At 59.2% G+C, this 9,717-nt stretch overlaps 3 protein-coding genes across 3 annotated transcripts; all 3 read left to right on the top strand.

Annotated features, from left to right (window-relative positions):
- Positions 1–498: 498 nt before the first annotated feature.
- LOC103015137 (spermatid maturation protein 1-like) lies at positions 499–3,088 on the top strand. The gene is made up of 3 exons (XM_057536481.1): positions 499–642; positions 742–799; positions 999–3,088. Exons 1-3 carry the CDS (start codon positions 499–501, stop codon positions 1,721–1,723), a joined length of 927 nt encoding a protein of 308 aa, XP_057392464.1. The 3' UTR covers positions 1,724–3,088.
- Positions 3,089–3,840: 752 nt separating this feature from the next.
- Positions 3,841–5,588, top strand: LOC103014860 (uncharacterized protein SPEM2-like). The gene is made up of 3 exons (XM_007166425.3): positions 3,841–3,978; positions 4,130–4,187; positions 4,321–5,588. Exons 1-3 carry the CDS (start codon positions 3,841–3,843, stop codon positions 5,586–5,588), a joined length of 1,464 nt encoding a protein of 487 aa, XP_007166487.2.
- A 39-nt stretch (positions 5,589–5,627) lies between these two features.
- LOC130705917 (uncharacterized protein SPEM3-like) lies at positions 5,628–9,632 on the top strand. The gene is made up of 4 exons (XM_057536185.1): positions 5,628–5,672; positions 6,017–6,097; positions 6,640–6,697; positions 6,816–9,632. Exons 1-4 carry the CDS (start codon positions 5,628–5,630, stop codon positions 9,212–9,214), a joined length of 2,583 nt encoding a protein of 860 aa, XP_057392168.1. The 3' UTR covers positions 9,215–9,632.
- Positions 9,633–9,717: the final 85 nt, after the last annotated feature.

Raw genomic sequence — 9,717 nt, 5'->3', positions numbered from 1 at the left:
AACAAACCTTGGAGAAGTGACTCTGCCAGTGAGGGAGGAGGAGGGGGTCCGAGCCCACAGCCCTTTCCAGTGAACAGCTCTGAGGTCAGAGAGAAAGGGGGACTGGGTGCTGGGGTGAGGTGGTCATTGGTAATGGGGTTGTTTGGGGAGTTAAGATCAGGACCAGTGTCTGTGCAGAGGTCAGAGCCTGGCGTAGAGGACCAGGCAGGGGCTGATGAGGACAGACACCGAACAGGCCAGAGGGCCTATGGGCTGGTGCAGGTGGCTGGCTACAGGAGAGACGCGCAAGGTGAAGGGTTTGGCCCCTGCTAAGCCCTGGCCCAGGCTGGAGGGTCAAACACAGGCCCAGGACTCTCCCTCTTGGCACATTGTGAGGGAGAGCCCCACATCATTGTGACCCGCTTACCCCCAGGAGCCTCTGGGACAGGAAGGCGGCTGGTGGCACTGTGGTCACAGTGGGCTGGGAGTCTAGGGGCTCCGGTGGCCCTAGGGACCCCAATGGCCATGGCTGAGCAGCCCCGGCCCGAGTGGGCCTTGTGTCACAGCCCCAGCACCAACAACTGCCAGGACCTGGGCAACTCCATCCTGTTGCTACTGGGCCTCATCATCTGCGTTAACTTTGGCATCAATACGGTGACACTGGTCAGAGTGGGGCTGGGTGGGAGGGTGCTGGCAGGATGGCTGGGGGGCAGGCCGGGTGGCCGGGGCCTGCCTGGGGTCACTGTGTCCTCCCCCACCTAGGTCTGGCACGGATTCCGTGGCTTCTTACACCACGAGTTTCGTATTATTTGTGAGAAAGGTAAGTGGAGGATGGGGAGGTTGGGGAATAGGAAAGGCAGAAACCAGGTGTTCTAGCCCTGACCCTAAGCGGGCCCCTTCCCCTCCCGCTCTCCCCGCTCAGACACCATAACTATGCAGCTTCTCTTCCTGCACCCTGCCTCTCCATCCCTGGAGGAGCCAGGCTCCCCACCAGCCTCTCACCTGCCCCCCATCCACAGAAGCTTCTAAGTTATGCTCACCTGGGAAGCAGACCCAGCCCCCGAAGCAGAGCGCCCCTGCAGTCCGCCTTCGGTGCACCATGGACCCTGTGAAAATGACTGTGTCCCCCCCACCCACTCGCCGCCGTCGCCGTCGAGACTCTTCAGCATGCCGCGCCCACCGCCCTACAGCCTGGGCCCCTGACACTGACAGTGATGACGAGAAGCCCCCGCGTCAGCAGACAACAATCTGCTCCCACAACTGGGATTGCCCCAGGGACTGGGAAGGCCTTCAGTCCACCCAGAGGTTCTGGACTCCCTGGGCCCAGGATGCTGTGGAGCCGCCTACCCAGACCATCCGCTTCCAGCAAACTGTAGAGGGAAGGCCGCTCAAAAGAGAGATGCAGTCAGAGCTGGGCCTAGAGGCCTACGTGTACCCTGTGAACCCCCCGCCCCACAGCCCTCAGGCCCTGAGCCACAGGAACAGTGGAGGGGGGCCCCAGGCAGAACAGGGGCAGTGCTCGCCAGCCCAGCCACCCATCCTGGGCCCGGCCCACGTCCCAGACATCCCCCGGCGCCACTCCTCAGGGCGCGTAGCCTATAATGCCAGAGACTTGAGGCGGCGGCTGCGGGAGCTGACCAGGGAGTTGGAGGCCCTGTCCCACTGTTACCCCCTGGCCTCTGGATCCAGCACGGCTGAGGGGACGGGAAAGGCCTGGGTATACCGTTCCCTGACAGAGAAGTGACTGGGAGAAGAATAAAAAGAAGAGAGGAGGTGGTTTGTTGTGGTGTGGGGGGTGCCAGGGCCCACACAGCACCCAGAAGCCTGGTTGCTAAGGAAATGATCTCCCTGGCAACAGGGCCTAGAGAGCCCTGAGGACCCTCATCAACCTCTTGGCCTCACCAGGCCCTGTCCTCAGCCCTTTCCCAAGCCCTTCTTGGTTCCAAGGCTCCCACCTGCCTCTACTCTGTTCTTTAGTGCCCAGGGAAGCCCCCCAAATCCCATTCCAGATCCCCAGGCAGTACTGCACTTGAGTGGAGACCCTCATCCCCATGGCCTCAGTCTCTCAGAGGTCCGGCTCCTACCAGAGCCCAGGTTTAGGCTGCAACTACAGGTGAGGTGTGGTCCCTCTGAAGCCCTGGTTTCTTTGGGGAGGGATGGCTGAGAGTGAGGGTACCCAGGCCCTCACAGTTCCCCAGTCAGAACCCGAAGCTCCTGTACACTCAAGAAGGCTTGGAGCGGAGGATAAAATATTGAGGACACTCGCAAGGGCTGCCTCCACACAGCCCTCTGTGACCTCACTCCTCTGATTAGCACTTCCATGTCACAAATGAGGAGACTGAGGCTCAGAGACACCAAGTGACTTATTCGTGGTCACACGGACACCAAGGATCAACCTCATGGTCTCAGACACTCCGTCCCCCTGCTCCCACAGGTAGATTCCCATTGCTACTGAGTCAGCCTGGCCCATCAGAGTCTCCTCCCACCTTCCTCAGTTTCCCATGTAAACTCATCAGAATATTGCATCCACTGGACAGCAGGGAAACCCAGGCCCTACCTACTTCTAGACGGTTGGGATCACACACACGCACACAACTTGGGAACAAGGAGCCAGGTCGAAGGGACTAGACCTCACCTTCCATACCAGATGGGTTCCTGGAATGTGAACAGATAGGCCTTTTATGAATCACCCTGCTTCTCTGTTCATTTTCATTTGACTAACGTTATTGATCATTTTAAGCTGATTCCATTAAGTGGGTCTATATTGAGCACCTGCTATGTGTTTGGAGTCTTGATGGAAAATGCCCACTGGCTGTTTCTATTTCTTTCTTTCTTTTTTTTCTTTTTGACCATGCAGTGTGGTTTGCAGGATCTTAGTTCGCCAACTAGGGATTGAACTGGGGCCCTCAGCAATGAAAGCACGGAGTCCTAATCACTGGACCTCCCGGGAACTCCCTGTTCCTCTATATCTGTTGAGATGTTCATTGTGCAAACAAAATGACTTGAGGTTCCCCCGGTACCACTTTCACAGACCCCAGCAATGAACCCGGTTTATAATAGTAGATTCCTTTTGTCATATCAACAATTACATCTATTTTGTGCTTTGTGACTTTTATGTGGTTTTCTTAAGACAGCAGCTAACCGTTTTTCAACTCGGAGGGTTGGCTCAGTGGGAGGGCAGTTGGTTAGGAAGGAGAGAAACCATGGTTGGGGGTGGTCTCTGGCAAAGGTGGCAAACCCTTGCTCTGAAGCGAAGGGGCCAGTGGGCTCAGTGACCACCAACACCTAAGGCTGCAACCCCTGGCCAGGAAGGGGTGGGTACGGTGGGTGCTAGAGGGGTTATGACAGGGAAATGGGCAGGACAAGGAGGGGATGGTGCAGCGGGGCGACCCCAGAGGGGACTCTTACTGTCACTCATCCATCTAGTCACCCTTGCTGCTGGCCCCAAGCAGGCGTGGGTGGGGAATCCCAACAGGCTACATAAGCTGCCATAATGTCTCGAACAATGAAATGGAGGAAATCCTTTATGCATGATTCAGTCCCGATGAAGACTGTCTCTCATCTGTAGCAACCATGTTTGCAAATCAAGTTAAGCATGGCCCCATGGAGACAGAAGGACAGACTGAACTCTGGGGACTAAGCTCCATGTAGTGGGGCCGAGGGCAGAGATGGCCACATAAAGGGCCAGCTGAGTGGATGAAAGATTGGCCACCTCTGCATTGTGACTCCCTGCTACGTGCCTCATTATGACCATGCTCCCTCACCTGTTGGTGGGTGACCCCAGGTCCTGGCATGAGTGCAGTGTGGGTCAGGGCCGGTGGGGGGGTGGGGCGGCCCAGGTGGCCCTAGGAGCCCCCCACCATGGAAAACCAGCTCTGGTATGACAACCTGGGGTGCTGCCATCAATACCAAGAAAGTACCCAGAATGTGGAGGACTGCCTACTCCTGCTGCTAGGCCTTGTCATTCTTGTCAACATTGGGATCAACATGGCAGCTATGGTCAGCGATGGTTGGGGACCACCAGTAGGGGTGAAGAGGGCTGAGGGTGGGAACCAGCTGCAGCCTGCACCTCCGTCTGCAGGAACGGTCTTGGCTGGGACGGGGGTGAGGGTAGAGAGCCTGGCCTTCATTTTCACACACCTCCCCCCAGATATGGCATGGGATCCAGAATGCCTTAGACAAGACCATCTATTGGATTAATCAGAAAAGTAAGTACGGAAGACAGGTAGGGGGCACCCCGCCCCCGCCATTCCCAGGGCCCTAGAAACCCAGGGCCCCAGGTTCCCAACCCTGAACTCTTCTGACAGTTGCCCTGCCCTCACGGACTCTCGCCTCCCCCAGATGAAATCTCGCAGGCTTGTGAAAGTTTTCCCAAATATCCTCCAGCCAAGGCCCGAGACGTCCACATCCACTGCACCCTGGACCCTGTGGAAGTGAAAATGGCCCGGCCCACTTGCTACTCCTCGTCCTCCTACCATCATCTCCACAACCGTAGCCGCAGCTGCAGCCGCCGCCCCTGCAGCCGCCGCCCCTGCAGCCACCAGCGGAGACCGAAGAACCGCACACAATTCCCCTACAGCCGCTCGGTCTTCCATAGGCTGCATCGCAGCCACAGGATGTCACAGCTGCAGCTGATGCCCTCCTTTGATCGGGAGGACCCGGACTCCTACCTGGAGGAGGAGGATGACCTTTCCTTCCCACAACCCAAGTACCCGCGGGGGTGCTGGGGAGGGCTCTACCAGCAGATGGGCCTGCCCTCCAACATGGGCCTCTGGGGCCGCCAGGGTGGGATCCTGGCCAGCCTGCCACCACCCTGTCTCTACCTGTCGCCCGAGCCGCGCCGCATGCCCAAGCGTGTGGAGGCCAAGTCCGAGCTAAGGCTGCAGTCCCTCGGGGCCCCCTGCTCACCATCCCGCATCTGGGGCAACGTGGAGGCTGACCAGTTCCCCTTGTCTCCACCACCTCCCCGACGGCTGCCCCCTAACCCCTCGTGGGTCCCTGGGGGGCACAGCACTTACCCCTCAAGGGGCCAGCTCCCGTATGACTCCTGGAATCAGCGGCGGCGTGGTCTGGAAGGCTCTGAGCCTCCATCCGCTCTGGTGCCTCGGGGCTGCCGGCCCGAAGCCCGGCAGCGCAACTCCCCCCAGGCCCACAAACGGAGCCTCCCCAGCTGTGCTCACAGACAGCCCAACGGCAGCCCGCACCCCTCCACGGAACACTTGAACTATTCCCGGGATCCGCACGAGGTACGGCGCCGGGCGGCCGAATGGGCCGAGATGCTGCCCGTGCGGCGCCCTCTGACCACCTCCGCCTCCCTCACGGTGCTGGCCGAGGCCTCGGACCGGCGGGCCCCGGCTCCCAGCTCAGCCCTGCTCGTCCGCTCCTCCCAGCCCCTGCCCGACGTCCAGGCTACCGAGCACCTTCCGCCCCGGCCCACCTTCATGCCACTCAGCCGGAACCCGGGGGGCAATGCCAACTACCAGGTGTATGACAGCCTGGAGCTGAAGCGGCAAGTGCGGGAGAGCCGAGCGCGGGCCAACTCGCTGCCGCCTTCCACCTCGGCCTCGAGGCCCCCTCTGCACGGGAGCCAGACTGGGAAAATGAACTGACCAGCAGCAAACGGGGGCGGGGGCGGGGGGCGGCAGGGCATGGAGAGAGGAATAAAGAGTGCAAGAGTCCAGGAAACATTGGTGGTCTGTGGCTTGGAAGCGCCACTCCTTCTGCCAGCCTGGGTCCCTGCCCTTGGCTTCCTGCAATAAGAAGCCAGTGTCCCCTTCTTGGCCTGAGGGTCCCCTTGGTTTAGTGGCCACAGTCCTGCCAGCAAGCCCCTCCTGGTCCGATACCATGCACTAAGTAGATCTGCAGCTGCAGACTCCAAACCACTGGTCTCTGGGCACCTCCTCTGTGTCTCAGCTGTCCCTGTCCCCAAAGAGCCTCATACAAGAAGCTGCTTCCAAACTGGGAGGTTCCACATCTGGGCAGGTCCAGCTCCACGCCCAGTGAAGGGCATGAAGAAGGCTGAGGCTCTGGACTCCAGCCAGGCCTTCCCCAGGGCTCTGAGGCCAAGGTCTTCCTAGTCTCAGGAGCGGCCAAGAGATGGAATGTGTCATTTGAACAAGTGAGTCACAGGGTGGTGAGTGAATGATTGACCGCTCGAGGGGAGGTGGGCCGGCCTCCGGGCCCTGTTTGACTGTCCAGGCTCAGCTTACCTGACCCTGGTTACCAGCGAATGCCACCCTGGCCCCTCCTTTTCCTCCCCCTCCCTCATTGTGACCCCAACCACCTGCCCCATTATGACCCAGTCCTTCTCCCCCTCTGGCTCCCAGTGAGTATGTGGAGGCCAGGGGGCCCAGGCAGTCCTGGGACCCGCGGCCATGGGTGAGCAAACCCACGACCGAGCCCAGCCGTGCTCTGGCACCAACCCCAGGAAATGCCAGGAACTAGGAGACTCAATTCTTCTGATCCTGGGCAGCTTCATCTTGCTCAACGTGGGGATCAACGTGGTGACTCTGGTCAGGGCAGGATCTGGGCAGTGGGGTTGGGGGAGCCCTGGGGTCTTGAAGGGGCTGAGGTGGGAGGGCTGCTGGGGTGTGGCCGGACAAGGGGTGGATTTCAGGGCTCACCCTGCTCCCGGCCTCTCCCCTCCCCTGCTTCCCTCAGCTCTGGAGGCCTCTGAAGCGCTCCTTGCGGACGCTTTTTCACCGTGTTTTCCCCAAAGGTGAGTGGGCGCCAGCGTGGGCTCAGGGGATGTGGGCCTGTCCCCTTTCTTCTATCCCTGCCTCGATTCTCAGCCCCTCAGGAACCCAGGCCCTGTCCCATCTCGCCTTTCCCCGCAGACAAGCAAGCCAGCTGTGTAGGCAGCCATCGCATGTGCATGCGCTGCTCCGTGGATCCCATGAACCTGCGCTCAAGCGTGTCTTCCCGCTTCCGCCATCGCCCAAGCTTCCTGCTCGGGCACCCAAACCACCTTGACTCGTGGATACCAGACACAAAAAATGAGAAGGCTTCTGGGTGCTGCTGGATGCCGCCTCAGTGTGGACGGGCTGGGGCTCCCATGGAGGCTCCACGGGGACTGTGGAAGGAGGGGGTAGTGGGAGCTGGCGAGGCCCCTCCGGTCACAGCCTTAAAGTCCCGAGCCACCTTTTACTCCAGGCAAGAGACATCTTCCAAGCTCCGCAGGATGAGCAAGGTGGACGTGCTTCCACTCCGCCTGCCCCAAGAGAGCAAGACGAAGACCCCAGACTATGACCCAGCCCAGGCCCCAGCCCGGGCCCAGACCCGCCCCCCAGTTCAGCCCCCTGCGCATGCTCCTGCCAAGGCCCAGACCTTCTCCTCAGCCCACCCCCCTGAGCACACCCCCCCCCAGGCCGAGAGCTGCTCCCGAGGCCACGCCCATGAGCACACTTCCGCCCAGGCCCAGGCCTTCTCCCCAGTGGACCCCACTGGGCGCACACCTGCCAAGGCCCAGACCTTCTCCTCTACCCACCCCTCTGAGCAGGCCCCACCTCAGGCCCAGACTTGCTCCACGTTCCACCCCCCCGAGCACACCACCCCCCAGGCCCAGACCCCCTCCCCAGCCCTCACCCCTGAGCACAGCCCTGCCCAGGTCCATGGCCCTGAGCATACCTCAGCCCATACCCCAGCCCAGGCCTCAGCCCAGTCCCTGGGCCACACTTCCGTCTACACCCTGACCCATGCTCATCTGACCTATACCCATGCCAACACTCTGGTCCCTCCCCCACCTTCGGCCCCAGTCCCTCCCCCAACTTCTGCCCCTGCTACTACTCCTGCCCTAGCCCCTACACCAGCCCCTGTCCCGATCTCTGCCACAACCTCTGTCCCAGTGCTGGTCATGGCCCTGACGACCACTCCAGTCCCTTCCACCACCCCTACCCCCATCCTAGCTTCTATTCCCTCTACCTTGTCTGCCTTCAGCCAAGGCCTCTCCTCCGGCCAGGTGGTCTACGATGCCCGCAGGGTAAAGCAGAACGTGGACCATGTGTGTCCCCCTCAGAACTCTGGGTACTCCAGAAAGGACTTGGGTACCGTCTCCAGGCCCCAAGAGGGGCATGGTCTGGTGAGCTCTGGTACAGCTGAGCAAACACTGAAGCAGTGTAGTGGGGACAGTGCCAAGCCCTCCACAGGATCCATACTGGGTTACCTGGAGTTGGGGAATATGGAATGGAAGATCTCAAATGATGCCAAAGACAAATTTGTGCAGTCCAAGACCTTCCCTTACTGCAGCTTCCATCCTTGCAGTTCTGAGAAGAGAAACACGGACCCCCAGGCTCCAGTCTACCCCAAATTCCTGGTGTACTCCAAGGATGCTGCACCTTCTCAACCTTGCTTCCATTCTCCAACCAGTGCCCAGAGCTCACCATGCGCCATGCCTCCACCATGCACTCTTTCTCTGCCTCTTGTTTCTCCCAGATCCTTTGTCCTTCATCAACACAGCAACCACCAGAAGCCCTCCGCCTTAATACAACCCCCCACCTTTCCCCCAACCTCCAAGTCTCCTCCGTCTGCCCTCTCTTCCCAGGGCCCCATCCCTCCCCAGTTATCCACTACGTCCCAAACCCCAAACCAGCCCCAACCCCCTGAACTTCGTGAGAGTCTAGGCCTCAACCAAGGCTCTGTCCTCCAAAGGACCCCAGGCCCTGCAAGAGAGTGTAGGGTTTCCAGAAACCCAGGCCTTACCCCAAATCCAGGCCTCCACAAGAACCCTCTAGGAACTGACTCTGTCCAAGCTTTGGGCCCACATCAGACCCCAAAGCTATTTAGGTCTGAGGCAGTTCCTCGAAAGGAGGATGCAGGGCAGCACATACCATGGACTTCTGTCCCACCCAGTCAGAACTCCTGCTCTCCCAAGGCTCAGTTGACCTACAATGACCTGCAAACCTTCTCAGAGGTACCTGTGCTGATTGAGCTGCAATCATCCTCCCGGCGAGCAGGCAGCCAAGACTGGGTGTACCACCCCATGGATACAGTTCCTCCAGCCTGCCAGAACTATCGCCAGATGTCTACGCCTCCCAAGACCAGCTGGAAGCCCTACTGTCCTGGGTCAGGCACCCGGCTAGGGCATGTGGTCTTCGACGCCCGCCAGAGACAGTTCAGAGCGGGCAGGGACAAATGCGAAGCTCTGTCTCCCAGGCGCCTTCACCGAGAGACATCCAACAACTCACCGGAGACCATCAAGGAGTGGGGATATCAGGGGACAGATATGCATGAGGAATAAAGAGACAAGAGAAGTGTTCTGTGGTTGTGTGAGGACATCCACCCCAGCCCCATCCCACAGGGCCTCATGAGGACTTAAACTATCCCTGCTTTCCCTCCATCGCTGTCTAGCTAAATCCGTTATCCCCAAGGCCCTAGAGCTGCATTGTCAATTACAGTAGCCACTAGCCAAATATGCCTATTAGAATATAAATTAGTTAAAATTAAGGGAAAGTAATTCTGTTAAAAATTAAGTTAAAAAGTTAAAAATTCTCTTCCTCAGGGAACAGAATTTCCCTGGCGTCCAATTCTGTTCCCTGGTGGTCCAGTTGTTGGGACTTGGCGCTTTCACTGCTGTGGCCGGGGTTCAATCCCTGGTCGGGGAACTCAGACCCTGCAAGCTTCATGGCTTGGCCAAAAAAGAAAAAAATTCTGTTCCTCAGTGTCATGATCTTCTAAGTGCTCAGTAGTCACATGGAGCTAGCGGGTACTGTATTGGACGGCACAGATTTAGAACGTTTCCAT

This window comes from Balaenoptera acutorostrata, chromosome 20 (genome assembly GCF_949987535.1).
Source record: "Balaenoptera acutorostrata chromosome 20, mBalAcu1.1, whole genome shotgun sequence".
Lineage (NCBI taxonomy): Eukaryota > Metazoa > Chordata > Mammalia > Artiodactyla > Balaenopteridae > Balaenoptera > Balaenoptera acutorostrata.
Note: the sequence above shows the minus strand (reverse complement) of the source record. Positions and strands in the feature narration are given on the sequence as shown.

Bases quoted from the DNA above. Each gene is read 5' to 3' on its own strand.
- LOC130705917 (XM_057536185.1), top strand. From the start codon at position 5,628: ATGGAGAGAGGAATAAAGAGTGCAAGAGTCCAGGAAACATTGGTG. The intron at 5,673-6,016 runs GTCTGTGGCTTG...TCTGGACTCCAG, and splicing joins GAGTCCAGGAAACATTGGTG to CCAGGCCTTCCCCAGGGCTC. The intron at 6,098-6,639 runs GTGAGTCACAGG...TGCTTCCCTCAG, and splicing joins GGAATGTGTCATTTGAACAA to CTCTGGAGGCCTCTGAAGCG.
- LOC103014860 (XM_007166425.3), top strand. From the start codon at position 3,841: ATGGAAAACCAGCTCTGGTATGACAACCTGGGGTGCTGCCATCAATAC. The intron at 3,979-4,129 runs GTCAGCGATGGT...ACCTCCCCCCAG, and splicing joins GGATCAACATGGCAGCTATG to ATATGGCATGGGATCCAGAA. The intron at 4,188-4,320 runs GTAAGTACGGAA...CGCCTCCCCCAG, and splicing joins CTATTGGATTAATCAGAAAA to ATGAAATCTCGCAGGCTTGT.
- LOC103015137 (XM_057536481.1), top strand. From the start codon at position 499: ATGGCCATGGCTGAGCAGCCCCGGCCCGAGTGGGCCTTGTGTCACAGC. The intron at 643-741 runs GTCAGAGTGGGG...TCCCCCACCTAG, and splicing joins GCATCAATACGGTGACACTG to GTCTGGCACGGATTCCGTGG. The intron at 800-998 runs GTAAGTGGAGGA...CCCCATCCACAG, and splicing joins TCGTATTATTTGTGAGAAAG to AAGCTTCTAAGTTATGCTCA.